General features: G+C 36.8%; 2 protein-coding genes across 2 annotated transcripts in view; one reads left to right on the forward strand and one right to left on the reverse strand.

The window, feature by feature from the left end:
• Positions 1-391, forward strand: part of LOC131409263 (alpha-fetoprotein-like) — a 41,402-nt gene extending 41,011 nt beyond the window's left edge. Inside the window, exon 14 of the mRNA XM_058546347.1 lies at positions 347-391. Coding sequence (XP_058402330.1) covers positions 347-391 — 45 coding nt within the window. The remainder of the gene's footprint in view (positions 1-346) is intronic.
• A 4,472-nt stretch (positions 392-4,863) lies between these two features.
• Positions 4,864-27,787, reverse strand: part of RASSF6 (Ras association domain family member 6) — a 49,442-nt gene continuing 26,518 nt past the window's right edge. The window contains exons 3-11 of the mRNA XM_058546432.1: positions 26,314-26,392; positions 21,790-21,929; positions 16,388-16,485; positions 14,838-15,022; positions 10,848-10,949; positions 10,478-10,529; positions 5,816-5,934; positions 5,612-5,709; positions 4,864-5,514 (exon numbers count right to left, since the gene is read on the reverse strand). Coding sequence (XP_058402415.1) covers positions 5,439-5,514; positions 5,612-5,709; positions 5,816-5,934; positions 10,478-10,529; positions 10,848-10,949; positions 14,838-15,022; positions 16,388-16,485; positions 21,790-21,929; positions 26,314-26,392 — 949 coding nt within the window. The 3' untranslated portion in view covers positions 4,864-5,438. The remainder of the gene's footprint in view (positions 5,515-5,611; positions 5,710-5,815; positions 5,935-10,477; positions 10,530-10,847; positions 10,950-14,837; positions 15,023-16,387; positions 16,486-21,789; positions 21,930-26,313; positions 26,393-27,787) is intronic.

Genomic DNA, 27,787 nt, shown 5'->3' on the forward strand with positions numbered 1-27,787 from the left:
ATGATTTAAAATGGAATTAGCTTAGAGCAGTTTTAAAATACAATGAGAAACTGATGTTGATGATCTGTTTTTACCCTGCAGCAAGAGTCCCATATTTTTGTGAGGAGGAAGCAAATTTTTATTTATCACAAATCTGGGGTCCTGAAAGTGGGAGAGGCATAGCAGTTAATTAAGTCTTTAAGCTAAGGGACCAGGCTTTCGAGAAATTCTAAGACCTTGAGGAGCAGGCACGTAGAGCCCATCTCAGGGGTACAACGGGGAAGTCTTAAAGATTTTCTATTTGGTGATCATAGCTATTTAGGTGTTTTCCCTTTCTCACAGACGTGCTTATTTGCTTTCTTCTTAGGGGTCTAAACTGATGGAAAAGTGCCAGTCTCTCTTGGAAGGCTAAATGAGTCCGGAAAATGTCAATGTAGGATCTTTGCTGAGATCTGCATTTTATTTTTCATGAATAATGAAACATATGCCTAATATTCAAAATAAGAGAAGAATCAATAAAATTTTTCAGCTACTCACAGTGTTACTCAAGAACACTAGTCAGTCTACAGTAAATCTCTCCCTTCCTACTCAGCAGAGAAATGTGCTTATTGTAACCCTCAAACAACCCACTGTCATTCTTCCTTTTCCTCCTGAACTTTCTGCTTCTCAGAGGCAGCAACAGAAATATGAGATCAAGGGGCCTTTCAAAAGCCTCGGGTAGATGTAACAGGCTGCTACATCTAACTGGGAACTGGCCGCTGGGTTCTGGAGTGACAGAGATCCCAAATGCAGCTTGGAAGTTCCATCCATCTATTTACCGCTACTGAAAATGATTATTGATGAACTGAATGAAATGTGCTTTATACTCAAGTTACCTTCATAACTGTTTTGCCTTTCATCTTTACCCTATACATGTGATGCTGACATTGGAACCAAGGAGTCCTAATATATTTATATTAATTTGAGCTTTCACTGATGATTTGTAATAGCACTCTTTTCCCCAGAAATCCTGGCATAAATGACATAAAGCACTTATTTTGACTTATTTTTACTTTTCCAGATTTTTTTGTGAGTGTAATAAAGTAAAAATAAGCAGTAATATTTTAATGCTTACTAAATAAATGAATTATTTTGATTAGAGAAAAAATTTAATCCTCATTATAGTGCTCTGGACTTGATTTTAAATAGTTTTTCCTAATTCCAGTAATTTCAACATGTTCATATATATTAGGAAATTAAATCCAATAAACATTTGTTAAGTATCTATTGTGTTCAATGCACTGTGCTGGGTGCTGCAGGGAATAATATGAACATGATAAGACCAGATCACTCATGAATTTATACAAGATATAAACACATAAGGAATTATAATAATGGGCAGATTTCACATTTCCCGTGTCACAAGAGCAGAGCTAACTGAAAATGTAGCACGAAGGAGTTTGAGATGACACATTGTCACGGAGACCAGGAAGGGTCATGGAGGAAGTGACCCTGGCCAACGACTAGAAAATGGGCAGTTTCAACAGAGAGAGGTGTGGTAGAGTGTGAGAGGGGATGGTGAGTGATTCAGGTTGGTGGGTTTTAAGACAGGAATGAAGTAGTTGTGGGCAGTAAGAGTTAGTGGAAGAGAAGGCTACAATGCTGGGGACATGTTGTAGTTTAATTATAACGATAGCTAATATTTATCACATGCTTCTTATGTGCAAAGCGCCAGCCTTTACATGTGTTATTCCTATAACTCCTATAACTGTCTAATGAAGTAGCTACTAACATTTCTATTTTACAAATGAGGACACACAAAGAATGCCAGATTAAGGGAGTATACTTTAGGGTAAGAACATACATGATGGTGGTTAAGAGTGTGTATTCTGGAGCCATAGGTTCAAATCCTACCTAGCTCTTCCGCTAAAGACCTTAGCAAATCTCCTAACCTCTCCATGGCTTACTTTCCTCATCTATAAGATCGAGTTGAAAGAGTAATTTCCTCATGGGACTGTAACAAACATTAAATGAGCTAATATATGTAAGTACTTAACATAGTGCTTGGTAAGTGCTATTAGTTTGAACAATATGAAATTGCTGCTTTTGTAGGTCAAATATGGATGATTTCAAATGGTTGAATCTAAAAGGTTAGCTGTTATTTAGAAGATAAACACATGCCATTGAAAGGTTCTGCCCTCTCTAACTGCATCCTATTCCTTTCTTTCCTTTCACATGTAGATATTGCAACATAATAGATACACCTGCCAGCTTTCCACCTCATCAAGTACCTTGCAAATGGACTTCTTTCCCCTTCAGTTCTTGAAGCCAATCTGAACAGCCCTAAACAAAATTCCATGGTAACACTGCTTAACTGAATATTTCATACAGCCAAGAGAAAAAATATACCACCATATTAGGGAAAACTAAACAGAAAAGATTCTGTATTTCTTAGCTACTGGATCAGGTCTGTGAAAAATGAGGCATATGTACAGGGGATTTTATAAAAATATTTCAGAATTCATTCATTTGTTCTTTTATTCATTCATTCACTAATTTATTCAGTCCTCCTTTATTCAGTCGATTTTTATTGAGCACATCCTATACATAAGACACAATATTAAGTACAGCAAAATATACAAAGATGAATATGACAGGTCCTCTACCATTAGTAAATATATTATCCAGAATTGAATTTGAACTAAAATGCAACTAGTAGTGAAATATTTCGACCACCTAAAACAAGAATAAATGGTTTTGTGATAAAAGTTGATATTCTTGTATTATGCAAAGATGTCTCTGAAGTGAACAGATTTTTGTCTCAGAGATTATATTAGCTATGTATTGCTATATAACAAATTATCCTAAAATTTAGCAGCGTACTACAACAAACATTTGTTATCTCACAGAGTTTTGAGGATCAGGAATCCAGGAGTGGTTTAGTAGGGTTTTCTGGCTCAGGGTCTCTATGAGGTTGTAGTCAAGCTATTAGACGGAGCTGCAGTCATCTGAAGGCTTGACTGAGGCTAGCAGATGGCCCACTCACACAGCTGTGGTCAGGAGGCCTCAATTCCTTGCTGGCTTTTGACAGGTTTCCGTTCCTGTCACGTAGGCCTTCCCAGAGGGCTGCTCTGGACATGGCAATTGGCTTCCCCAGAGCAAGCAGTCCAAGAGAGCAAGCAAGGAAGATGCCACAGTGACCTTTATGACCTCGTCTCCAAAGTCACACCCTGTCACTTCTGCTTTTCTCTATTCATTAGAAGTCGTTAAGTCCAGCCCATTTGCAAGGTGAGGAGGAATAAGCTCCACCTCTTGAAAGGAGGAGTATCAAAGACTTTATCCATATATTTTAAAACTTCCACAGTGGTGACAGTAATGTCTCATTTCAATAATTTATTTTTTGATCTAGTAGAACACTGTGCTCGCATGTACTTACTACTTTTTTTGTTGGTAACTTTTCAATCATAGCTTTTCTATTTCCTGGTTTAAAAAGTAACACATGTTCATTATAGAATATTTAATAAGTATAGAAAAATAATCACACATAATATTTAATAAGTGTAGAAAAATAATCACCCATAAATCTGCAATCCAGACATAACCACATTTAACATGTTATTTTTGGTTTGTAGTATGTAGGTACAAATAATAGTGTACACATATATATTAACACATACATATCTTGTGGATAATAAATATTTTTGAATATTTGTGTGTATATTCTTATTTAGATATATAAGGAGAATTTACTCTTGATAATTAAAATTTATTTGGAAACAATTCTAAGAGCTTCATAACATTTTGTGGGTAAATATTTCTTTCCTTCTTTAATCTTTTTTTCTATTTTTGAACATTTAGGCTATTTATTTCCTTTTATCACAGTAAATAATAATTATCTTTGCATAGTGTTTTTGTATTTCTGATTATTTCCATATAGGATCCTACAAATAGAATTATAGGATGAACTTACTACTAAATTGCTTTAGTATTTATTTTATTGCCTCTGCTCCAAATTCACTCTTTGTTGTGACTCTGTGAAAATGGATATGGACCCTTGAAATAGGTTTCCTTTGCAGCTTACGTGATATCATACTTTGTCAGTAGAGGGTGCTAGAGAAACACTGTAGGAGGAAGTTGGTCTTTCCTGATTCCTAGGGGCTGGCTGGCCAAGCTCCTGGGAAGCTGACTTTTTCCTCCACTCCTCTGCCCAGAGTGGTTTCTCCAGTGCTAGTTGCCTGTAGGGTGCAGCTTTCTCTAGCATTTGTTCCCCCAGCCCCTTTCCCAGCTTTTGATTGGGTTTGTGGTGGCATAGCCTGTGGCCCCTGCAGGCCTGTGTCCTAGCTCAAATCATTGCTCTCCACACCTTCTTGACTCAGTGCATGCTACCAGAGAGGGTCCTGTGGGGCTGGCTACCTAGTGAGCCACTTGCCCAACCTTTGTCCCGTGCAACCTCAAAGATACCATAGCCCAAGTCATACACGGAATTGTACTAGGTTCCTGCAAAGGAGGCCCCTTCAGCCCCAGTCCTAGCAGCACCTGCAGCAGCACCCGTGACTCTGTCTTGGTGCCCACCCTTCAGCCTCAGCTTACCTGTGCCCTTAAACTTTGTTTCCTGTGGACTTCCAGACACAGACACTATGTAATCTGGGCTTTGTGCCTGCAGAGAAGCCCCAAGTCCCTCTGCACACCTGCCCACCTGCCTCAGCTGGTCCATACCCCAGGACTTGTGCCTGCTTCCCCTACGGCTGTGGCCCTGCTCTGCTCGGGGCAACCAGAGAACTTCTCCTCTCTCCAGTGGGCTGCAACCACACCTTTTCCTTCTCTCTCTCTTTTTTTTTTTTTTGTGAGAAAGATTAGCTCTGAGTCAACATCTGTTGCCAATCCTCCGCTTTTTGCTGAGGAAGATTGGCCCTAGGCTAACATCCATGCCCATCTTCCTCTACTTTAAATGGGATGCCGCCACAGCATGGCTTGATAAGCGGTGGGTAGGTCCGTGCTGGGATCCGAACCTGTGAACTCCGGGCCGCCAAAGCGGAGCATGTGCACTTAACCACTACACCACCAGGCTGGCCCCAAGAATATGCTTCTTTTTTATTTCAAGGGCTGGCAGCTTTTATTTCTGGAAGCCAGTTGATGATATTTCAATTCTCTTGAGAGTTCAAGCTACAAGAAGTTTAAACTGCGTGATATCTGAAGACGCCATTTAAATTCAGGTTCATTAAATTTTACTATAAAAACTATTTGGAATACGTAGTATCCATGCTTATTTCGGTTACTGAAATAAATTCAAGCTCATTTCAGTCCAACTGTGAATCCTAGTTAACCTCATCACTTCAAAGAGAGACAAGCTTTTCTGACAGTTTCTACAGATTCAAGTTCATATGTCTTTGTATGAGTGCAAGTATAGATTTTATGCTCTCATCAAATAGTAACATCTCTCTAATTTTGTTAAAGTGTTTTAGCAATAGCGGCCTATACTGCTAAACTGTCGTCTCTGTTTTTACTACCCGTTTACTTTGAAGACATTTCAGTATAATAGCCTTTTCTGTACTGAATCTGAAAATGAGGAGAAAAAGAGAGTTAAAAATTGGACACATTTTGTGCATTGAACTCATAAAGGACCAAGCACCCAGTGTACGTGCTCTTGACTTACTTTGTTATTGTTCTCTGAATCTCTCTTTTCTCTTCCTCATTTAATCTTTGAAGGATGGATTCCAGGAGAGAAAAATGGAAGTTAATGTATTGAGCTACCTGAAAAGGAAAAAAAAACAAAAACAAGAAAGAAAGAAGAGCATTAATGTGAGAGGTGCTGAGTCAGGAGGAAGCCAAGACAGATTCAGGGTGACGGTATCCATACATCACTGCTAATTTCTTCTGCTTCTTTATCCATGAGGAAAATGCGAGCGTTCTTTGTGGAAGGTCCCTGTAGGAGCCTTTGCAGTAGCGGAATGTCTGTCTTCTTGAGCCGTCTCCGCTCTGCAAATGAAAACAAGAATCAACTATAGTCAAGAGTCCATACAGAGGAAAAGAAGAAAGATGCCCTTACTAGAGAAAAAGAAGAAAGATAATTTGTCCATTCATTTTCTTTCTTTAGCTCACTTTGAAAGATGAGCTAAAAAGAACATACAATAGGAGGCACTCACTCAAAAAAGTAAGTTGAAATTAAAACCTATTTAAAGGTTCATTTAAGAACTGAAAATGGACTTCTTTCTCTTGCTATCCCTCAAGGTTTGACTTTATAACTCGGAGAATTCAATCGTGCCTTTAGTTAGGGATGTTCAGACAAATCTCCAGTCTCATTTATACCTTTTATCAAGCAACACACCTCAAAAATTCTTCATAATTTTTCATTCATTCAACAAATATTTATTGATTCTTTCCCAGTTCAGTTAATGTAATTCCATCTTTCCAACTGTTCAGGTCCAAAACCTTTGTAATTATCCTCAATTCTTCCGTTCTCTCTCACTCCATATCTAATCTTGGGCTCTTCCTTAGAAATACATTCAGAATTTTTTGACATTGGGGTCAGTATATTTATGATTTTATTCATCTGTGGGCTTCATCCATTCAGCCACGATAATGAGATAAAAAGAAAATAACTTCCAATTTGGTATATTCCCAGAACTTCAAATTTCCAAAAGTTATAAATACACCTACCACAAAAGCACTTCTAGCTTTCTGTCAAAGTAGTTTCACATCTGTGATTTCATTTTTATCAGAATGAAGCATGAACAGAACATAGTACCCTGCTATTCATCTTCTTTACTCCGTCCTTCCTTCCTTAAGTATTTTTTGAGTTCCTATACTATGTGTCAGGCATGGTTGTATAGTGCTGGGTACACTACAGAACAAAGCAGAGTAAATCACTTCCGTCATGGACCTTACATTCTAGTGGAGGAGACAAATGATAAGGAAGGTAAATCAATAAAAAATTCTATATGTTAGTGATAAGTATTCAGGAAAAAAATAAAGCAAGGAAGGAGAGTAGAAAGTGTGTGTGTGTATACATATGTGTGTAGAGGAGAAGTCTGCAATTATTGATAGGGTTGCTGAGGAAGGCGTCACTGAAGAAGTAACACTTCAGTAAAGACCTGAAGGAGATGAGGGATGGAACCATGAAGCTATTTGGGGGAAGTGTGTTCCAAAGAGAGTAAGTAAACAAGTAAAACACCCTTGAGGCCAGTGCATGCCTAATGCCATCAAGGAGCAGCAAGGGACCAGGGTGGCTGGCGTGGAGAAGAGGAGGGGAGGGTTAGTAAAAGATGAAAAAAAGAAGTAATAGGGCCAGCATAAAGACTCTGGCTTTACTGTGAGAAGAGAGACCATTGGAGGATTTGAGAAGAGATGTGACATGGTCTGACTTACATTGTTAAAGAACAATTCTGTCTGCTATGTTGAAATGAAGACTGAAGGGGAAAGGGTAGACTAGGTAATCCTTTCTACATTATCATCTATCTATGAAATCAATTCCCTTGGGCTCTTAAAAGTTCCAAGAGTCAGAACTGTTCTCATCCCTTGGGCTGGACTTATCCCAGGAAAAAAGGCCAGAGAGGGTCTAGAACACAGAAGCTCGGCTTCCCCACAATTAAAGTGGACACTATCCATTCCTGTTTCCATAGAGTCAGAGTTAATTGCTTTAACTCCTCCATCATTTCTGAAGCAATCAGGAAACCCAATAATTTAGCTCTTCTCTGTAACCCATCAGAATCCCCTTTTAACCTCTACGTCTTATGTTAACTTGGTTTTGCATTTTCAGTTTGTTCTGTTCTTGATATTATAGAGCAAGGTTTCTTACTTCATGATTTTGCTTCATGGTCACCTTGGATAATTGTTAGACATACATATTCCCAGATTGTCCCTAGATCTAGGGGGGCTTGGGAATCTGTATTTTAAATAAATGCTCCAGGTAATTCTGAAGTGCACTACAATTTGAGAAGTAGTGTCATAGATCATGGGCTTAGTAGCTATAAGGTGTTAAAACACACCTATCTTTATTTTCCAGATTATTACCGAAGTGGGTGCTATGTACTCCATTGTTTTCTCTGTTCCTGGTCCCTAAAAGGTCCTAGTTATGATTATCTTCAGTTCTTGATTTTATGTGTAAGAAATTTTGATACAAAATATAAAAAAAAACCCATGATTTTCACAGATAAAATTGTAAAGAACTACATTTTTACAGCAAAAACAGACATTTATTTCTGATTATAAAAATAACACATGCTATCAGGAGGGGAAATGGGGATGTAGGTCAAAGGATACAAATTTTCAGTTATTAGAGGAATAAGTTTTGAGGATCTAATACAAAGCATGGTGACTATAGTTGATAATATGGTATTGTACACTTGAAAGTTGCTGACAGTCAATTTTGAGCATTCTTACCACAAGGAAAAAAAAGAGTTCACTATGTGAGATGATGATGTGTTAATTATCTTGATCTTGGTAATCATTCCACAATCTATATGTATATCAAATCAAAATAATATATACAATTAGATTTGTCAATTATTCCTCAATAAAGTTTTTTTTTTTTTTAAAACCCACATGCTATTGTAATTGAAACTATGGAGAAAAGTATAAAACAGAAATTAAAAATCATCTGGAATCCCAGAACTCTGAGACAATCAGCATTACCCTTTGAGTCACCATCCCTTCATATATCTCTTTAGGCACACACACAAACACTCACTACATAAAGGGGGTCATATCATCCTTGCTACTTTTATTGTAGACATATTTTTTAAAAAATCATGACTTAGTAGGGTTTTTTTTTTTTTTTTTTTTTTTGCTTCTGTGTTCATCCCCCTTCCCATCCTCTTTTCTGCAGCTCCCCAATACCCTAACCAGGTAATTGATGTTAATGGCTTGGTACTTATCATTCCATACCTTTCTCTCTGATCATATGATCATTATATACCACATATTTAAATAGGGATGTATAATTCTTTTTAAAAAATGCGGCATTTTTAGGTATCTTGCATTTTTCATTTGATATATATTATGGAATTCCCTCCATTCAATGGGTATAAATCTAACTCATTCCGTTTAATGGCTGCATAATAATCACTTATTCAATTATTCCCATATGATGGGCAACTTTGTGTTCAGTTTTGTTTTCAGCTTCATGATAAACAGCCTTACACATAAGTCTACAGTTACTAGTTCTTTTAATTTTGTGAAATAGATTCTCACCAGTGAGATTTCTGGGCTAAAGGATTTGTATGCTGTAAATTTTAATAAATATTGCTAGGATGAGTTCCAAAAAGGCAGACAGTCATATTTTCACCAGAATTGCATAAAAATACCCTTCTACCCTTATCTATGTCAGCCATAGGTAGAATCATTTTCAAACATTTCACCAATCCGGTAAGCGCGAGATAATATTGCATTGTGGATTGAACTTGCATTTCCTTGACTACTTGTAGTATTTCCTTGAATACTTGTATTTCCTTGAGTTTAAGACTTTTCCTAAAAATACGCACTGATTATTTTACTTTGTTATTCTTTGAACTGATTATCATACTTCTTTCTATTTTTATTAGATTGGTTGTCTTTTTGTTATTTTGCAAGAACTCTGATATTGTAAGTACTAATCTTTTATCTGATATTCTCTAAAATCTACTGTTTGTATCTTTTACATTTTTATACTAACCAATACTTCTACCTTTTATTTTATGCCTTTTAATTTTTTTCCTAAAGAACTAGAATATGAACATATATCGTTAGAATTTTCAAAAGTTTATATGTATTTCTTATATTTAAGCTTTCAAATTATAAGGACTTTAAATTTTGTATATGTTTGGAGATCCAGCTCTCATTTTCTTACAGTTATTCTGGCATCAAAATGTATTATTTTATTCTCTTCAATTGCTGGCTCAAACATTCTGACACATTATAACCTGGGATATTTCTACAATTTAACGTTTAAGCTTTTTCAATTTTGAGGTTTTCAAAAATTCCATTTCAGTATCACCTTAGGTTTTCTCTAATTTTTTTCAGTCCCTGCTCCTAGCACCCCACATATAGCGCCCTCCCAATGTCCTGTTTCTTACGTTTTACCCCCTACCGCCAACTTCTGAATATGTTTCTCTACTGAGGAAGAGATAACACTTCTACAATGTGTCAGATACTGTGCTAAGAAAGAAATATTAACAAGATCAGAGAGAAGTAGTATGCAATGAGGATGCCAGTAAGAGCTAGAGGGAGCAGGGAAAGCCAAAAAGAAAGAAGCACAGAGGTCAACAGTGACTTGAATGCCTAACAATACCTGGGAACCCTCGAAGGATTCTTGAGGGCTCTGATTTCCAGATAATGTAATGTCTGGCCAACAAGTAAACACTTTTGTATGATAAACTCTTCTAGGATTATTCCTAAATTCTTTTAAAACACCCTCCCTCTCTTCCCTCTTCCTTCCCTCCCTTTCTTTCTTCCACAGAATGAGATTAACTGCTCTTCTGTCTTCCCTATGGGCAGAAAACTAACACATTGGAGTCATGTAAAAAGAGTGATCAAGCTCTCTTACCTCCTGTCGCAAAGATAATGTAAAGTGCAAAATCCTGGGCACTATTTTCAATCTGTCAATGGAAAAAAATGAACAGGTGTGAATTCTATGTTGTCATATGTTTTCTAAGGCAATCAGACCCAAATTATGTACCTGTTTCTTCACTTCCTTTTTTCACTTTCAGTCATAAAACGCTCTTTGCTCCCCAGGAATAATAAAATTTCACAGGCATAATTACTAAAAGGTGTCATACATATGAAAGAACTCTTCAGAACTGAACATTTAACTTAGATTTACATGTTCATAGGTCTTTTTATGAAGGGTGCTTTTATGTGTCTACAGTTAAATTATATATAAGATATTTATAGTTCAGTATAGTGATAAAGAGTACCTTAAATTTTTGGAGAAGCTGTTTTATTACTTCTTCAGTTCTCATGTTACTGTTTATTCTGACTTTAGTTTCTGATCCAAAGGCTGGAGTGAAAATTGACGTCTAGAAATTAAAAAAAAAAAGATTGTTATTTAAGTCCTTAAAATTACATCAAACTAACAATAGTCATTAAATTGAACCTTCTCTTCTTATGAGCCAAAAAAATGCAAGATCACCAGTTTAAAAAACTTGTTTCTTGTTTTTGCTTTGTTGTTGTTGTTGTATATTATGTATCCTTTTAAGCAGCTTTATATTGTTTCCAGAGTAAGTTAGGTAAAATATCATTTGAGGATGTTTAAAACATTTTCACTAGATAATCACACCATTCTTCAGTATAGTTTAAGATTTTAAAATAAATTATTATAACTAAACACAAATCAAAAGTAATGTCAATACTTTCATTGTCAATGTCAATACAAATAATGTCAAACACAAATCAAAATCAAAATGTCAGTTTTCAAACTCACATGCCATGTCTTCCTCCTAGTTGGGGATAATTGTTCTAAGTTTGAACTGTGTGAAAGCACTCCTTTTTGGTTGGTCAGAAATGGTCCAATGTTGGCAATTTCATATGGTGCAACCCATATCTCAACTGAGGGTTGGGGTAAAAGTGCTACCTGTTGAAGGTCTAGAACGATGTTTCCCACAGTTGCTCTAATCAGGAGTCTGCCTTTCAGGTGATATTTGGTAAGAGGTCTTCATGGTCAGATATATCTGAGACATCCCTCTTGGGGATTAGAAATGCACCATAAAAAATCATAAAATATAACCATGGAGTCTTCACTCATAATTTGATCATTATCCATATTTTAAAATAAATAAAATCTCTTAAATATACCTATTAATAGCCAATGGATCGTTCTTTGGGAAACGCTGGCCAATAATATTTGTTCAGCTAGGATTTCCCTCACTTGTACATGTTTCCTGGTGACATATCTATACAGGGATTAAGGTACATGTGTGCTTAGGAAAGGGCTGATTGCTCTACTTAGGTAAGTCAATATGTAAGTAAATTAGTTGTTATTAGGTAGAATATATAATTCCTGAAAGTAATGATATTATTTCAAAGAATGACATAGAATTCTCAAATAATTATTGATTTAACATAGTCCTAACTATGTGCCAAGATCTATTCCAAGCCCTTTATAAATACTAATTAAATCCTTATAAAAAATTTAGGTAGACTAAATTAATCTTAAATCCTATGATACAAATGATATATGTTCAAATTTAAAAAAATAGTGAGTAGAGACTCAGAAGATAGGTATTTTATGGGATACTCATCTTAGAAGAAATATGACTCCATGTGTGCCAGAGCACATAAAAGGGAAAAAAGTTTTTCTCATTCATTAGGTAGCAGAAAGTAAGAAGAATGGCATGAAATGTATATTTTAAAATGAAAAAAGACATTAAGATTTATTTCCATACATCTCATTTAAATGTGTAATCTCCAAGTGTTCCAAGACTCTGTAGACATGTGGTGGGTTCAACAGACATAGAAATGGGTGGGTTTTGGGGTGGCTCAATGGAATGTTAGATAGATGAGCTCTGTATTGGGAGATCAGTAAATAAACAGCAAAGTGTATATACGCACAGCATTCGTGTGAGTAAAAATATGGATATGGAAATAAGTTTTAAGAGAAGATATATGATGACGTCTGGAATAAGCTTTTGTTAAGTATGAAAAAATTCAATGTTTGTAGACATTGTAAGGCACTGATGAGCCACTGTGACACTTGGTGCTTCTGAGTTCTGTGCAGCCCTGAAGAACCATGTGTTCATCCTGCATGGAGGCGAGGGTATGTTAGATACGTGGTTTGATGTCATTTATAGGAAGAATCTTCATGGAGTTTGGCAATAGCACTAGATTAGGAGTCAGGAGACCTAGAGTCTAGTGTCTACTAACGCCAAGTTTGTCAACTTACTTAACATTGAGGCCTGGACATGCCTCAATAATTTCATTTATAAAAGAAGAGAGTAGGACTAGATGATCTCCAAGAGCCCTTCTAAGATGCCAGCATACAATGAATTTGGAATCACGTTTTTCAGAGTTTTAATTTGAAATCACATGTTTTACACCAGTTTTGTTGGCCAAAACATATAATGAAAACTTGCTATAAAATCATTTATTATTGAATGGATAAAAATATACCAGAGGTCAAGTCATGGTCATAACTTATTTACAAAGATCAAAATCTAAGCCTCTAATATGGGTGTATTCACGGCCTGACAATATTGGCATTATCAAGAGGTTTCATGATATAAAAACACATCTTATGACTATATCAACTTAAATTCCTAAATGCCCATCATTGCTTACCCACTGATAGAGTGCTTTGGGTTTTTGGGTTTTCTTTGTTTTGCCTTCTGCTAGTTCTCGAATTGCTGTGAATGACATTTGTATGAAATATCTGTAGTTCCAACTTGACTGCTTTCAATCAACAATAATAAAGCTTACATAAATTGAGTTCTTCCCTTTTGCCAGATACTATGCTAACTGCTTAACTCACCTCACCCCATTTAATGCCTTCGACAACCTTGTAAAGTAGGAAGGATGAGGGAACTAAGGCTAAGAGATTGAGTAATGTTTTTAACTTTTTGCTCAGCAAGAATTTGAAATCAGGTCGTCAACGCTGCAGCACCCAAGCATTTAACCACTCTGCTGCGCTGCCAACTTAGTGCCAGTTTCATTCTTAGCACAGGGGATCCCATCTGGAAGCTGCTCGTTTGGAACAATATGGCTTTCACAGCCTTCTTTAACACAAATCACCCCACAAGATGATGACACACAGCATAATTCTGAGGGGAAGAAGAAACGAGAACAATAGGTAGTTGCACATCTTTGGGGGATTGACAATGTTACTTTATGGCCACAAGGAAATTTTGAGCCATAAAAATGTCTAATGCAAACAAAGAATTCAGAAGGGAGGTTTCTCCCCACGAGTCTCCAATGGCACACTATAGATACCCTCCCAAGAGTAGAAGAAGAAAGAGTAAAGTAGAAAGCCCTAGCCAAAAAAAACCTTAACAGGAATAAGTTAATATTTTGTATTAAAGGGCTTAGGATGGTGCCTGGCAAAGAGTAAGTGCTTTTTAAGTATTTATTAAATGAATGGATGAGTTACCGCTAAAGTACATGACATGAAAAATATTTGAGTTCTAGAAAAAAATGATATATTTCCTACCTTCAGCAAAGTGAAATGTTTTACAAATACTATGGACAGGCACATGTAAATTTAACACATTAAGTGAAAAATCAGAATACAAATTATATCTAAACATAACTACAGTTGTATAAAAAAATGATATGTATATATGTACAAGACCTGGAAGGGAAGGTGGCAAAACGAGAAATTTGATTTATTGGAATAAATAGGCCCGTGGCTGATTTTTTCCTTTTGTTTAAATGCTAACATTCAAGTGTACTTTGAACCAATCTCTATTGTAGCACTTACGTTTTTCTAATGCCATTTGTCAATATATTGGTTTCTTTGCCCAAGCCCTGAGTTCCACGCTCGCAGAGGCATCAAATGGGTCATCTTTATATTTCCAGTGCTTGGCACAGGGCCTACCACTTAGATAGAGTACACCCATCACATTGGTTAAGAAATGGGGTTCTGGAGTCAGACAAAACTGGGTTCAAGTTCAGAGTTGCTACTTAAAAGCAGTGTGACCTAAGACAATTTACTTAACCTCTATGAACCTCAATTAACTCATATATAAAGTAGGGAAAACAATGGTATCTACTTCATAGGATTGTTTTAGTGATTAATGAGATAACTCATCAAAAATCAATTTAAAAATTTAGTACCTAACACAGAGTACCCAATAAATATTAGATATACTACTACTATTATTATTATTACTAGTTTTAATGTCAGTTGAATTGAGTGGTACTGTTAGCACAATAGACAATACTATTTTAAATGACATTAATGAGACTGTACTCACTTCATGGTTATAAAAGTGCCCGTTAATAGAGGCCCTATGGTTCTGTCCATCTTTTCTGTCCATCATTGGAGGCTTCATCCTTTTTCTCACCAGGGTTGCTTCACTCATGGTTCTATAGAGCAAGGGGGATTCTGCCTCTTTATCTACATGAGGCTTCAGAGTGCTGCTGTGATAAGATAAATCATCTGGGAAGAATAAAGATCATAAGCCCATATCATTTAGCTGCCCACTTCTGCATCCTGGGTGGATTTGTATACGTTCTTGATAAGTAAACATGCAGCTAAGCAATGGACTATAATGCTTTTAAACAATGAGGAAATAGCAGTGTTCTTGTGTAAGAACAGGGCCATCTGGTGGCATTTGTGTTCAATTTTACCTTAGGTTTTAAATAATTTTCTATTGTAACTAGAGTATCATCAAATAGGCATAAGATATCTCCTCTTTCTCTAGCACTGGTGCTTAAATACAAATATATTTTTATAGTATCTTTGGTGTCAAGATATTGGGATTTTCCTGGGCTTAGATGAGTGTTTTCAAAGGGCTAATTGGAAAGACCCTTCTATAAAAGATGCCAAGAGGCCATAAGACAAAGATAAAGAAATCCTGGGAGGAACATGTTTCTTATAGTATCTGGGTTGTATAGACATAGCACAAGAGGCTGAATTAAGAATGGTTTGGAAAAAAATAACTAAACATTGGAGGTTGTTGGTGGACTCATGAAGGTAATGCCAGCAGGATACCCTAGTTCAGTCTGAAGTCAGCTTGGCAATATCACCACCCCAGGAACATGAACCCACCCCCAGCCTCAGTCATCAGCTCCTCCTTGGGTCTCTATATATTATGTGAAAACCAAAACCCATGTAAAATACAAGATATCATGCCTGACACTTAGCAGAGTCTCAGTAAATGACAGCAACTAATATCATTATTACTACCACATCATCATTATTATGACTACTGATGTCACATGTCATAGGAGCTGGCATTTTCCATTGGATTGCCAAGTTTGATATGAACTCTTTTGATGTTCAAGTAGATTTCTTTTTTAAGTAACTGCTTGAAACAATTCCGTCAAATATAAAGTGACTCCAGTATATCTGCCTCTTTCTGAGAAGCAAGGTTATGCAAATTTCTATTAATTAAAATGTTCAACTTCTAAACAGAGGTAGAATTCAATCCGAGGGGCTTGCTCTAACATGAAAAGCTAATGAGTATAATAAATGATTCTAATCCTTGGGGAAAATATTGAACAATTTTATGCATACAAACTTTATTCCAACAATTAGCTCTCACTAATCTAATAAATCTAAGTGATGACATAATTTTTAAAGAGCATCATATTTTTATACAGCAAAGTAAGGTTCTTAAACATCATATGAGCACTGCATTGACTTAAGCTAGTATGCCCCAAGAGATTTTTTTTTAAATATAAAATAAGAGTTTATTAAGTAGGGGTGTGTAAAATGCTAAATTTCAGAGAAATGTTTAGGATTCATGCTTTACATTAATTTTTTAAAAAGTCTCCCCGTTAATACGCGTTTGATACTGACCTTCCTGGGAATTCATTGCTTTAGACATTGGAATCTGGCTTCTGTCCAGCTCACTAATACGATAAAGATCATCAAATTCCCCCCAGCGTGTCATTCCCCTGAAAAGTAATAAATCTTGTAAGTGACATCCATTCCATTCGTGATAAGGCCTATGATGGTTTTCAGATTTTGGGGTTAATATAATACTGTGGGCCTCCGTAGGTAGGCCTACGTATCATCCGTACGTATCATCCTATGTTATAACAACTTTATGATAGTATTAAAATTATATTCATACCAGAGTGGTTAGCATATACTTTAAATACTTCCTATACCTATCTTGACACAGTAATTCAGTTACACACTGAAACACAATGTTATATAGATTCTTTAAAATGTATGTGCAAGTGGAATTAGTAGAAACCAACATAATCCACTGATATACAGCTATCTCACAATGCTTATAGGAGAGCTGAGATACAAAAGTGTTCATTCTGCCAACACGCATTGAGTTCATATTGTATTCAAAGCATTGTTAGATAGAGTGGCTCTAAAATAATAAGATATAGTGCCTATGTTTAAGGCCCTTGACTACTATAAAGAATAAAATTTACAAAGGAAGAAAGTGTATGAGAAACTTCTTTTCTAGAAAATTATGATTTATAGAGGATACTAACAATTTTCAATGCATTCTAATGCTAAAAACAAATAAAACTGGGCAACTGCTTATTTTTACCAGCTGGGCCAACACTCACCTATATTTTATGTATCTGGCCTTAGACAAGTTACTTATCTTCTCTGTGCCTTAGTGTCCTTATCTATAAAACGGGGATGCTAATTATATGACATAGGATGCAGTTGTTGAGAAGATTGAGTTAATTTGTATAAAATTCTTGAAACAGTGCCTAACACATAGTAAGCACGCAATATGTGTTAAAAATTATTGTGATCATCCTCATCTTCATTGTCATTTTCATCCTCATCCTCATCACCACCATCTGTATCCATTTCATGATAAGCCAGGAACCATTAGGGATCCAAGATATTCTTGGATCTCTCTAGACTAATGGATACCATTATTGATGAGACCAGTCCTAGTCCTACTAAGGGTCTCTTCCATAATGTCTGTTTTCCTTATGACCAAAAAGTATTCACCCATAGGGAATTTGTGGCATTAACTCTACCCAAACATCACTGGTGGCAACACAAAAATGCTTATTAATACTAGTGGTGGTGAATATGAATAAACATGATCCTTTTTTCCCTTGATCTTTGAATTCTTTTGAAGGTTTTTTACAACTTTTATATCATTTGATCCTCACAATAGTCTTTTGAAATAGATAAGGTAATCCTAATATATTTGTTAATTTTCCAGTAAGCCCTACTATCCAGAATATAGCAGGCAAAACAAATGCTGTAATGCCCAAGAACCAAAGGAAATAACTTTAAGTCAAAGGAGAACTATTCATGTCCTGACTCAGAATTGAGTTATTCTTATGGTAGATAAAATTATCCATTTTCTCTAATCTATAGGAGATTAATAAACAAAAGGAGGCAGATATAATTATCATAGAAAGAAGGTTAGCAATGGAAAAGACAGATTACTAAAGAAAAGTAGAAACTAAAAAAGTAAAGCAACCTGATGCTATTTCATATGGGGAGATGAGAATGCCCAAGAACACCAGACCAGTGATGTGCTATAAATTCTTGGAAACCCTGGCAGACTTGACACCTGTCCTCACTTCCTTGCAGCTTAGTGGAACCACACAAATACAGGGGGGACAAACGAGGCTCAATATATGCAGTGTTTGGCCCCTTTTCCTCCCTACCATCTCAGCAGAAAACGCCAGTTTTTAGCTCTAAAACTGTAATTGTGTAATTTGTGTAATTGTGATTGTGTAATTGAAGTGTCACCACATACAACTGGCAAGCTTGAGGCCAGTTACCCAGAGTTTTCAAAAAAAAGAAAAACCTGGTTGGAACTTTACGTAATATCAAATTGTTTAACTTGCTCAAGCACAGGACTGTTTGCATTGCTCTGACCAAGCTTCAGGATGTGTGCCATTTAGCAAATTTAAACTGTGGGGAGGTTTTCTAAAGAATTGCAAAATAAAAAGGAGGTAGAAATTTGATAGACAAATAGAATGCGGTCACTCCTCTATCCACATTGTAAGAAAGAAAAAACACTATTGATGTTATTCAAATGTACACCTGTCCAGTTTCTGTTCTTTATGTCAATCTGCCATGACTGGTCCAAAATGTGCCAGAGCTGACTTGGAGAAGACATTAAAAACAGAAAGGAAAACTGGTGCAAGCAATCATAACTTCAATAAAGCTGTTTTTTTTTTTTAATGAAAAATTTCCAAAGGAAAATACTTGGACCAGATATGAGAGATCAAAGTACTGCCCATAGAATCATTTCCATAAAGGATAACAAGTGGTCACAGCTCAAACAAACCAATTTATCTTTAAGCTTCTACCACTCCCATTAAGCTGACTCAGTGTGACTCACTTCAAAGATAGTTAAAACAAACTAGCATGACAAACTGATGATTCTCTCAAAGAGTGAACTGAAAGACGCAAGACTGAAGCCCTTCCCACAGCTGAGTACAAAGCTTCCACTTCCTTCACTCTGCATCCACCCCCTGGAGATGGCAAATCTGTGACCCCACGAGGGCAGACGTGTAAGTATTGCCCATATATATGCAGTATGGGAAAGGGAACATGGGAGAAGTTTTACAGAGTGATGGAATAGTCCATTTCTTTACACAATTTCACTTGAGCCTCAGAATTTAAATGAATGCCACCGTAAGGGTGGCAGCCAGGGTGAGGGTGTCTAGTATTGGACTGAAACAAAGAATAGCACCTTAGTTGGCTATACACCCCACTAGGAAACCAGAGGCCAAAGAACAGCCATTCCAAATCATGCCACACCTTCCTGCTGAGTGCTCAGCTGGTTCCCAAGGAGGATTCTCAGCTAAAAATCACAACTGAATCTAATCTTGCTCCTATGTGTGTGAGAGGAGTGGGATCTTTTTCTGACAATTCTTACCCACCAGAAAGATCTGATAACACTGCAAGAAATTCTCTCAGTAAGTCTTGTTACTGTGGTAAACGGCAAGCAAAGTTCTCTAGGGAATTCTTTCTCGACGTTAAACTAAAGGAGATAATTCCTGTTTGATTTGAAGCACTGTTCTGATAAACAATGAAGAATGCAAATGGATTCTATGGAAGGTGTGACAAGAGGATATTAATTTATAATCTACCACAGTATATGGAGAGGCATCAATCTGACCTTATTTACCTGGGCTTTTGAAATTCATCCCCAAATTCAGGACTTCTAGGAACAGTGTTTTGAATTTTAATTTGAGAAATTAAAAAAAATATCTTGGGGGGCGGGCCCTGTGGCATAGTGTTTAAGTTCAGCGCATTCTGCTTCAGAGGCCTGGATTCGCGGGTTTGGATCCTGGGCGCAGACCTACACCACTGGTCAGTCATGCTGTGGTGGTGACCCACATATTAAAAAAACAGTGGAGGAAGATTGGCACAGATGATAGCTCAGGGCTAATCTTCCTCAGCAAAAACAACAACAAAATAACAAAATCTTGGGATAGCCATTCAAAATAATGATGGCCTAATGTGATAACACAAGTACCTTAGTGTATTTCCTTAACATCCTCCCTTAATGTTCCATACTTATCAGGTTTTCATGAATCAAATAATTAAAATGTATCAAATGAGCTAGCAGTTCAGAGAACTTTGCAATGAGTTCTTAGGTAGTATGAAGAATGACAGCTAATGTTGCCATATTCATATCTTGTACAGTTTTCTAAAAGCAGAGCCCATGGGTAATTTTTCTCCTTTTAAATGATGCTCCTAGTCATTTAGAATCATCAGTCCCATTAGTCATCTTTACCCGAATGTGAGGGATGAGGACTTCAGGCTGCCTAAGTCTGTGGTCTCCCTCCGCTCTTCCCTAAGTCCTGGATCGTTTGCCCATTGGCAATCCTTAGCTTGGATTGGAGACTAGTGAGAAGTGGTAAATAGAGAGACAGAGTTCTCACAACAGAGCAGAGGTAATTTAACCACGAGGCTTCTGGGGGAGACACTCGATATTATATTTTGAGTCCCCACTTTGTGCCAAGAACATTGCTGAGCACTGGGATAACGAAGATGAATAAGACATGCTCCTTACTCTTGAGGAGCTCACAGGCTAGAGGGGGAGATAGGTGCATAAAAATGCAATTAATAGCATGCTCTGAAAATGATATAGAAAAGTTATCAATGTACCTAGCACAGACTGAAGGGTCAGAAAAGGCTTTCTGGAGAATGTGTTACCTCACCTGAATCGTAAAGGATTGGTAAAAGAGAGTCAGGAAAACGGGTGTTGAGAAGCAGGTAGACTTCCAGGCAGAGTCAGGAAAGTAAGAAACTGCATGGTATGCACAGGGAATTACAAAATGTTCAGAATTGCTGGAGCAAAGTATTTGAGAAAGATTGGCAAGATGCAAATCATAGTGGGGCTTCAGTGTTTTCTCCAAAGGAAAAGCGTGGCTTCCCTCCAGGTGATATCTGGTTTTCTTGGTTAGGGCCAAAGATCAGACTGGGGGAACGGTCTTGGCAGCTCTCTCTCCATCCTCTCCTCTGCTAGAACTCCAGCCCAACTGGTTATGGACGGGAGGATGGATGAGGTGAAGGCTTGGTACCTTCAATTTTACACAAAAGGGAGATGAGTTGGAAACTCAAGGAGTAAAAAGGAGAGGGGGACGGTAGAGAGAGGAAGAAAACAGAAGAAAAAATCATACCTATGATTTCTTCTGGGAATATTTATTAGTTTTTCTAACAATTATAAACAGTAATGAAAAAATCAGCCAACTTATATTTACATTCAAGGTAAGTTTGCATAAACCCACACAGAGAACTGTTTTGTGCCTTTATTGAGCTTCAAATGCACTTTGCTGTGCCCTGTTGAGCAGGATCAGGACAATCAGGCAGAGCATAATTAAATTTCCAGAAAGCAGGAAGAACCCTTTGTTCCAAGGAGAAGAGAAATTTAAATTGTATCTCCTTTTTTTTTGGTGACCAGGCCAGGGCTAATGAAATCTTGCCTTTACATTTTGTCTTTTCTAATGAAGCAATGCAGTCTTCCAGGAGAGAAGCAATATAGCAGAGAGGTCAAGGGCGCGCGCTCCAGAGCCTGTAGACCCGAGATCCAGTCCACTTCTGCTACATGGCGACTGGGGATCTTGCACGAATTACCTAACCTCTCAGAGCCCTGGTTTCTGAATGCCTACTTCACAGAGTTGCTGGGGGATTAAACGAGATTGTGTGTAAGCATCAGACTCCATCTTTAACAGTGCATACAATAAAGGTAAACATAATGATCATCTTCCAAGGAATTAAAAAAGTGAAAGATAGCTTACCTTTTGGAAAAGACATCTGGTGACTTCGACGCAGTAAAAGAAGGGATGTGCTTCTCATCTTGTATTTTCAGCTGTATAGGCCGTTTCACTCCCCAGAAAATGTCCAACATTCCTTCAACAATTAGTTTACCATCTTCAGTCTAGGGAAGAAACTCATCACCTCAAACATTGTTTTTGTATTATTTGTAGAAGGTAAATGTTTTAACTGAACATGTAGAAATTAAGTCTGTAAGACATCTTAATAGATAAAACAATAAATTCTCAGGTGGGATCGTTTGGCTTTCCAATTTACGTACAAAATAATTCTATTTTTGAAGCATTCTTTTATTTTTGAAAACAGCTATAACCAGCAAAGCAAATAAGTCGTAATGGTAATGACGTCCACCAGAGGGCATAGTATGTTCAAATGCTTTCTGAACTCGATGATTCTTCAATTAAGTGGAAGTTTAATTCTCTAATTCTGTTTAAGTTAAAACTAAAGCAGAATTAAAATCTGCACTAAACTAGAAATCAGAAGAGCAGCTATTGAGAGATTTGGTGGCTGTCTCCTCATTTCTGAACAGTAGAACGAAAACACAGTGGAAAATGCAAAACAGAAATGAAAGTTTTGAAAAATCAATAGCATTTGAAGAATTGCTAAGTTAGAAATATTATAACACGAGAAAATGCCATGCAAACATAAAAAAATTAGAAAACATGGATTGAACACTTACTCTGTGGATGTAAATATTATTAACAAAACACATTCCCATAGAATTTACTTTATAATTTATTTTTCTCTTTTATATGTGAAAGTCTTTTTCTGTTATTAAAATAATGTATTATCATTATAGAAAATTTGTAAAATATAGAAACTAAGAAGAGTCATATTCCAACTATCTAATAACTACTGTAACATCTAATAACTATTTTTATTATAAAAAATCAATTATTAGAAAACATAAATGATTCAATTCTTATTTGATAATGTAATGAAAACTCCAGGTTCGGGAATCAGACAGACCTGTGCTTGAACCCTGGCTATACCACTTCCTAACTCTGTGACCTTGGACAAGCTGCCAAATGCCTTTAAGCCTGGGCTACTTCTGAAAAATGGACGTCGTAATTGTCTCTAATTCATAGGACCTGGTATTTAATAAGTGCTCAATAAATATTATTGCATATTACGTCTTTAGCTGATAAACCTACTGTGGAGTCACTTCTGAAACAAAGTTTTGCTCTTTCTCGCACTTTGAGTGCACATTTCAGGTTAATGAGAGGTCAGGTTACCATAATTTTTTCTTCGAAATGGCAGTACATGATGCAGATACCATATTTTAGTTATTGATGTAGGCATCCTTTCTTTGCCTAATTATATTTAAATTAATCCCTTACATTAAAAACTCATAGAATAACTGCTCTTCTGAGGTTATCTAATTCTTGCTTTCAAGAAGAAATACTCCAACTATTATCAGACAATGCTATGTTTTCTCATGTAAGGAATACAAGATTAGTTTCTAACTTCAGAAAATATCTCTTTAGAGACTAACTAAATAAATTATGCCTGAAGGCTTATTTACACTTATCTAATCTCATTGTCTCAATCCTTTTAGGCCTCTTCTCTTCTAGATCTACACCAATTTCCTTCGTGATCTCAAGGATCCTTATATGCCATCTCTAAACTTATAGCTCCCAATTTTATATCTCGAGCCCAAACCTCCCACTTGAACTCCAGTTGCCAAGCTGCCTACTTGACATCCAACTTAATATGTTCCTAATTAATTACTGATCTTTCTCCCATAAATAGTTTCCTCTCCAAGTCTTCCTCATCTTGGTAAATAGCACCCTCATCCTTCCAGTTGCTCAAGCCAGGAATTTTAGAGTCACCTTTAATCTTTCTTTCATACTCAACATTCAATGCATTAGCAAGTCCTATTAGCTCTACCTTAAAAATACATCCCTAAAATGGCCACACTCACCACGTCCACTACCTTGATTCTGGTCCACGCCATTGTCATTGTTTGCCTGGACTATTGCAATAGTTTTCTTTTTGTTCTACTTCATTCTTCTCTTGCCCTTCCATATATTCCCAGTAGCTAGAGAGATCCTTTTAAAAGGAATCCTTTTAGATAATGTCACCGTTCTATTCATAACTCCCCAGTGGCTGCCCATCTCATTCCAAGCACAAGCTGAAGTCTTCATAATGACCTACAAGACCCTACACACTCTGGTGTCTCCGCTTCTCACTTCTCTCTCTAGCTTCACTGTTTACCAATTAACCATTCTTACAAGGTTCCTACCACACTGGCTTCCCTGCTGCATGTTAATTACACCAGACAGGCTCAGAACCTTTATTCAGGCTGCTGTCTCTGCCCAGAACGCATGTCCCACAGACTTCTTCATGGTTTGCTCCTCACATCTTTCAGAGTCTTTGATTAAATACTTCTCTTCCCCCACCCCACTTAGATTCTTGAGCCCTCTTCCCTGCTTTGCTATTCTCCACAGCCTTTATCAGTCTGGCATACTATGCATTTTACTTCTTTGTTTCTTGTTTGTCTACTAGGATGTAAGCAGCATGAAGGTGGGACATTCTGTCTAGTTTCTTTATTGCTATTTCTCCAGCTTTTAGAACAGGGTCTGACACATGGTAGACAATAAATATTTGTTTTAATTAATTAATCAGAGATGAAGAAAGCTACATGTTATCCTCCATGAACTGCCCCCTTTAACAGCGTCCATCATTGTAACTAAGTCAAAAGATTTGGAAAGTTCTGGATTCTAACTTTAATGACCAGTGAGTAAAGATGGAAAGATTAAGCAATCTGATAGTTTCAGATTGTATACAGCCATGCGCCACATAACAATGTTTCAGTCAACAATGGACCATATATACAATGATGGGCCCATAAGATTAGGACCATATAGCCTAGGTGTATAGTAGGTGATACCATCTAGGTTTGTGTAAGTACACGCTATGATGTTCACACAATGACAAAATCTCCTAATGACACATTTCTCAGAATATACCCCGTCATTAAGCGATTCATGATTGTACTTTACTTCATATAATTTTTAAAAATTATATAAGAAGTGAAACTTTATTTCAAAAATTAAGTGACCTTGTATTGTAAATTGAGCACCGATTCACAGAATTGGAAAGGACATGCCTCAACGTATGTTTATAACATCAAAATTCAAACATTTTCCTAAAAGAAACAAACTTCTTAACATCATGAATTTTGTGGAAACTGTTGAATTAAAATATAAATCATTTTCTTAAACTTTTTTAACGTTTTGATCTTTTCCTAAATTTTAGATTTTTACAGCTACCTATATTAAAGATCTAAGATATAGGACAATATTGAAATAATTTAAAGTTAGGCCCATTTCTTTATAAAGAGATTAGCCATTTCCTTCTTCTGTGTATTATTACATTTGGGAAGATAATTGAAATAATCAGACTAAATTGTTTAAACTCATTAGTAAAGGCCAGAATGCTTTGTAAATTTCTTTTTGTCCCAACTGCAGATTTAAGCCAAATCATGGCGGCCTAAAGTCAATGCTGTACCATGGAATTTGAAGGTTTAAATCAAGGATAGAAAATTCTAATGTTCCCTGGTACCAAGAAGATATTGTGACGATGTGGAGTGGGCCCCATTAGAATACAAGACTCAGTGCAGACTGAGGCATTCAAATTAAATTAAAAAAAAAAAAGAACAAAGAAAATCTAAGGTCAGTCTGTACAGTAGCCTGCCAACTGTACCCCTAAAAATGCTTTCGCTTCAGGACTTTCCTGAATTGCTTCTTTAACATTTTAAAATTTATTATTATAACATAGTACACATTCATTGGAATCTAGACTCTTTTTTTTTTTTTTGCTGAGGAAGATTTGCCCTGAGCTAACATCTGCTGCCAATCTTCCTCCTTCTGTATATGAGCAGCTACTACAGCATGGCCACTGACAGACGAGTGGTATAGGTCCGCACCTGGGAACTGAACCCAGGCTGCTGAAGTGGAGTGCACCGAACTTAACCACTAGGCCACTGGGGCTGGCCTGGAATCTAACTCATTCATTTTAACAACTAAATCAAACTATGTTAAAGATATGTCGTTTGAACAATCCTCCTCTGGTAGAGACTTAAGATATCTTCAAATTTTTTCCGTTACAAATGATGTCACCATGAACATCCTTCTATATACATCCTGGTGCATTTGTAAGAAAGTATTAGGATAGATTTCTAGTGGAATTGCTGTTCAAAAGATATTCATACACTATTTTTAAAATAGAAAGCAAATATGTCATTAAAATTATTTTGAAATATTTTCCTATCCCCAACAATGTTTAGAAAGTCACAGAGGTTTCAGGACTGGGATTTTGTGATATAGTCTAACAATAAGAATCATGATCAAGTTAAAGATTCACCTGTTTCTCCCAGACCACTTGTGCTGCAGGATTATGGACTCCAACTCATCCTGACTCCTCTGCACCTTTATAGAATTTTTTCCTGTGAATCAAACTATATTGCATTTCTTCGATGGGCTTACCTGTCCATATAAAATATGCAGATTTTTCTGATTCCCATAAAAAATGTTATAGGTCTTCAATAAAGAATTAAGTTGTTCCCTAAAAAAAAAAGTTAATATTCAGTGACAATCAGTCTTAGACTCTTTAATGGTAAAAGGCAATAATACTGCGTTCAGTTCATAAAGGTATGAGATAGAAAGAAATGGTTCAATGGCATCTTCACTGTTCTGTCATTTTAACTAATGCAGGTCATTGAAATCTGAAGCCTTCTTAGGACATCAACCAACAGTGAAGGCGCTAATTCATAAATAAATAACCAAAGAAGGGGAAATGACTAAAGGCAAAGTGGTGAGTTCTGTAACAGGAAGCAGAAGTAGAGATTTGGTTTCAGATTCCTTTCTCGTTTTGTAACATTTAACCAATGTAAACTAAGCACCTAGTACGTGCCTGACAGCGCGCTTCCTTCTGACTGGGGATACGGCAACAGCTCAGGAATTGTCGCTACTACTGCTTGTCTCACCCTTTGCGGCAGGTGGGCTCTGGCAATGGGAACGCTGGTTCCTGCCACACCTCTGTCCTTGCCTTTGTGCCACCACAGCTCAAGACACTTATCCTACTTACCCTGCTGGTCTGAGCCATTGTCTCTCACCTGGATTATTACAACAGTCTCCTAAAAGCCTCCCTGTATCTGTTGACTACTCTCAACAGCAAGAATCATTTTAATGCAAACCTGATCATCTCTTTTCTTTGCTCAAAGCTGTCCAATATCTTTCTGATGACTTCAAAGGCCAGATGTGGTCTGGTGTGCTGTTACATCGTCGATCTCATTTCTTACTACTCTCTCCTTCACTCGCTGCACTCTAGCCACTAGCCTCCTTGATGTTCCCTGAACACTCCAGGCACGTTCTCATCCCAGGGCCTTTGTTTGTACTTGCTGATCCCTCTGCCCAGAATGATCTTCCTCCCACACTGTTAGCACATTCATTTTCTTTAACGATTTACTCAAAAGTGACTTTCTCAAGGAGTTCTTCTTGACCAATCAGACTAAAGGTTTGCCTTCTGATATTCACATCCTGCTTTCCTCCTTACCTCTGTGTCTTGTATATATTCTGACCTTGTATATATTTTACTTATTTATCTTATATTCTGTCTCCCCCACTAGAATGTAGCTCCATGAAAACAGTGTGTTTGTATGTTTTGTTCACACTATATTCCATCTGCCTGGAAGAGAGCCTGGCACATAGTAAGAACTCAACAAATACCAGTTGAAGGAAATGATCAGAAAAATTATTATTCCTATAAAAGTGAAACATACCAAAAAAGGGGGAAAAGCATTTTATATAAGCAGTTTTCTGGGGGGAAAAAGCTCACAATATTAAATTTATAAATTTAATCACTAAAATCTCTTTATTCCTCAATATCTGTCTCCCTCCCATAAAAATATGGGCTCCATGAGGGCAGGAATTTTGATCTATTTTACTCATTGTTGTCTTC

Source organism: Diceros bicornis, chromosome 8 (assembly GCF_020826845.1).
Source record: "Diceros bicornis minor isolate mBicDic1 chromosome 8, mDicBic1.mat.cur, whole genome shotgun sequence".
NCBI lineage: Eukaryota > Metazoa > Chordata > Mammalia > Perissodactyla > Rhinocerotidae > Diceros > Diceros bicornis.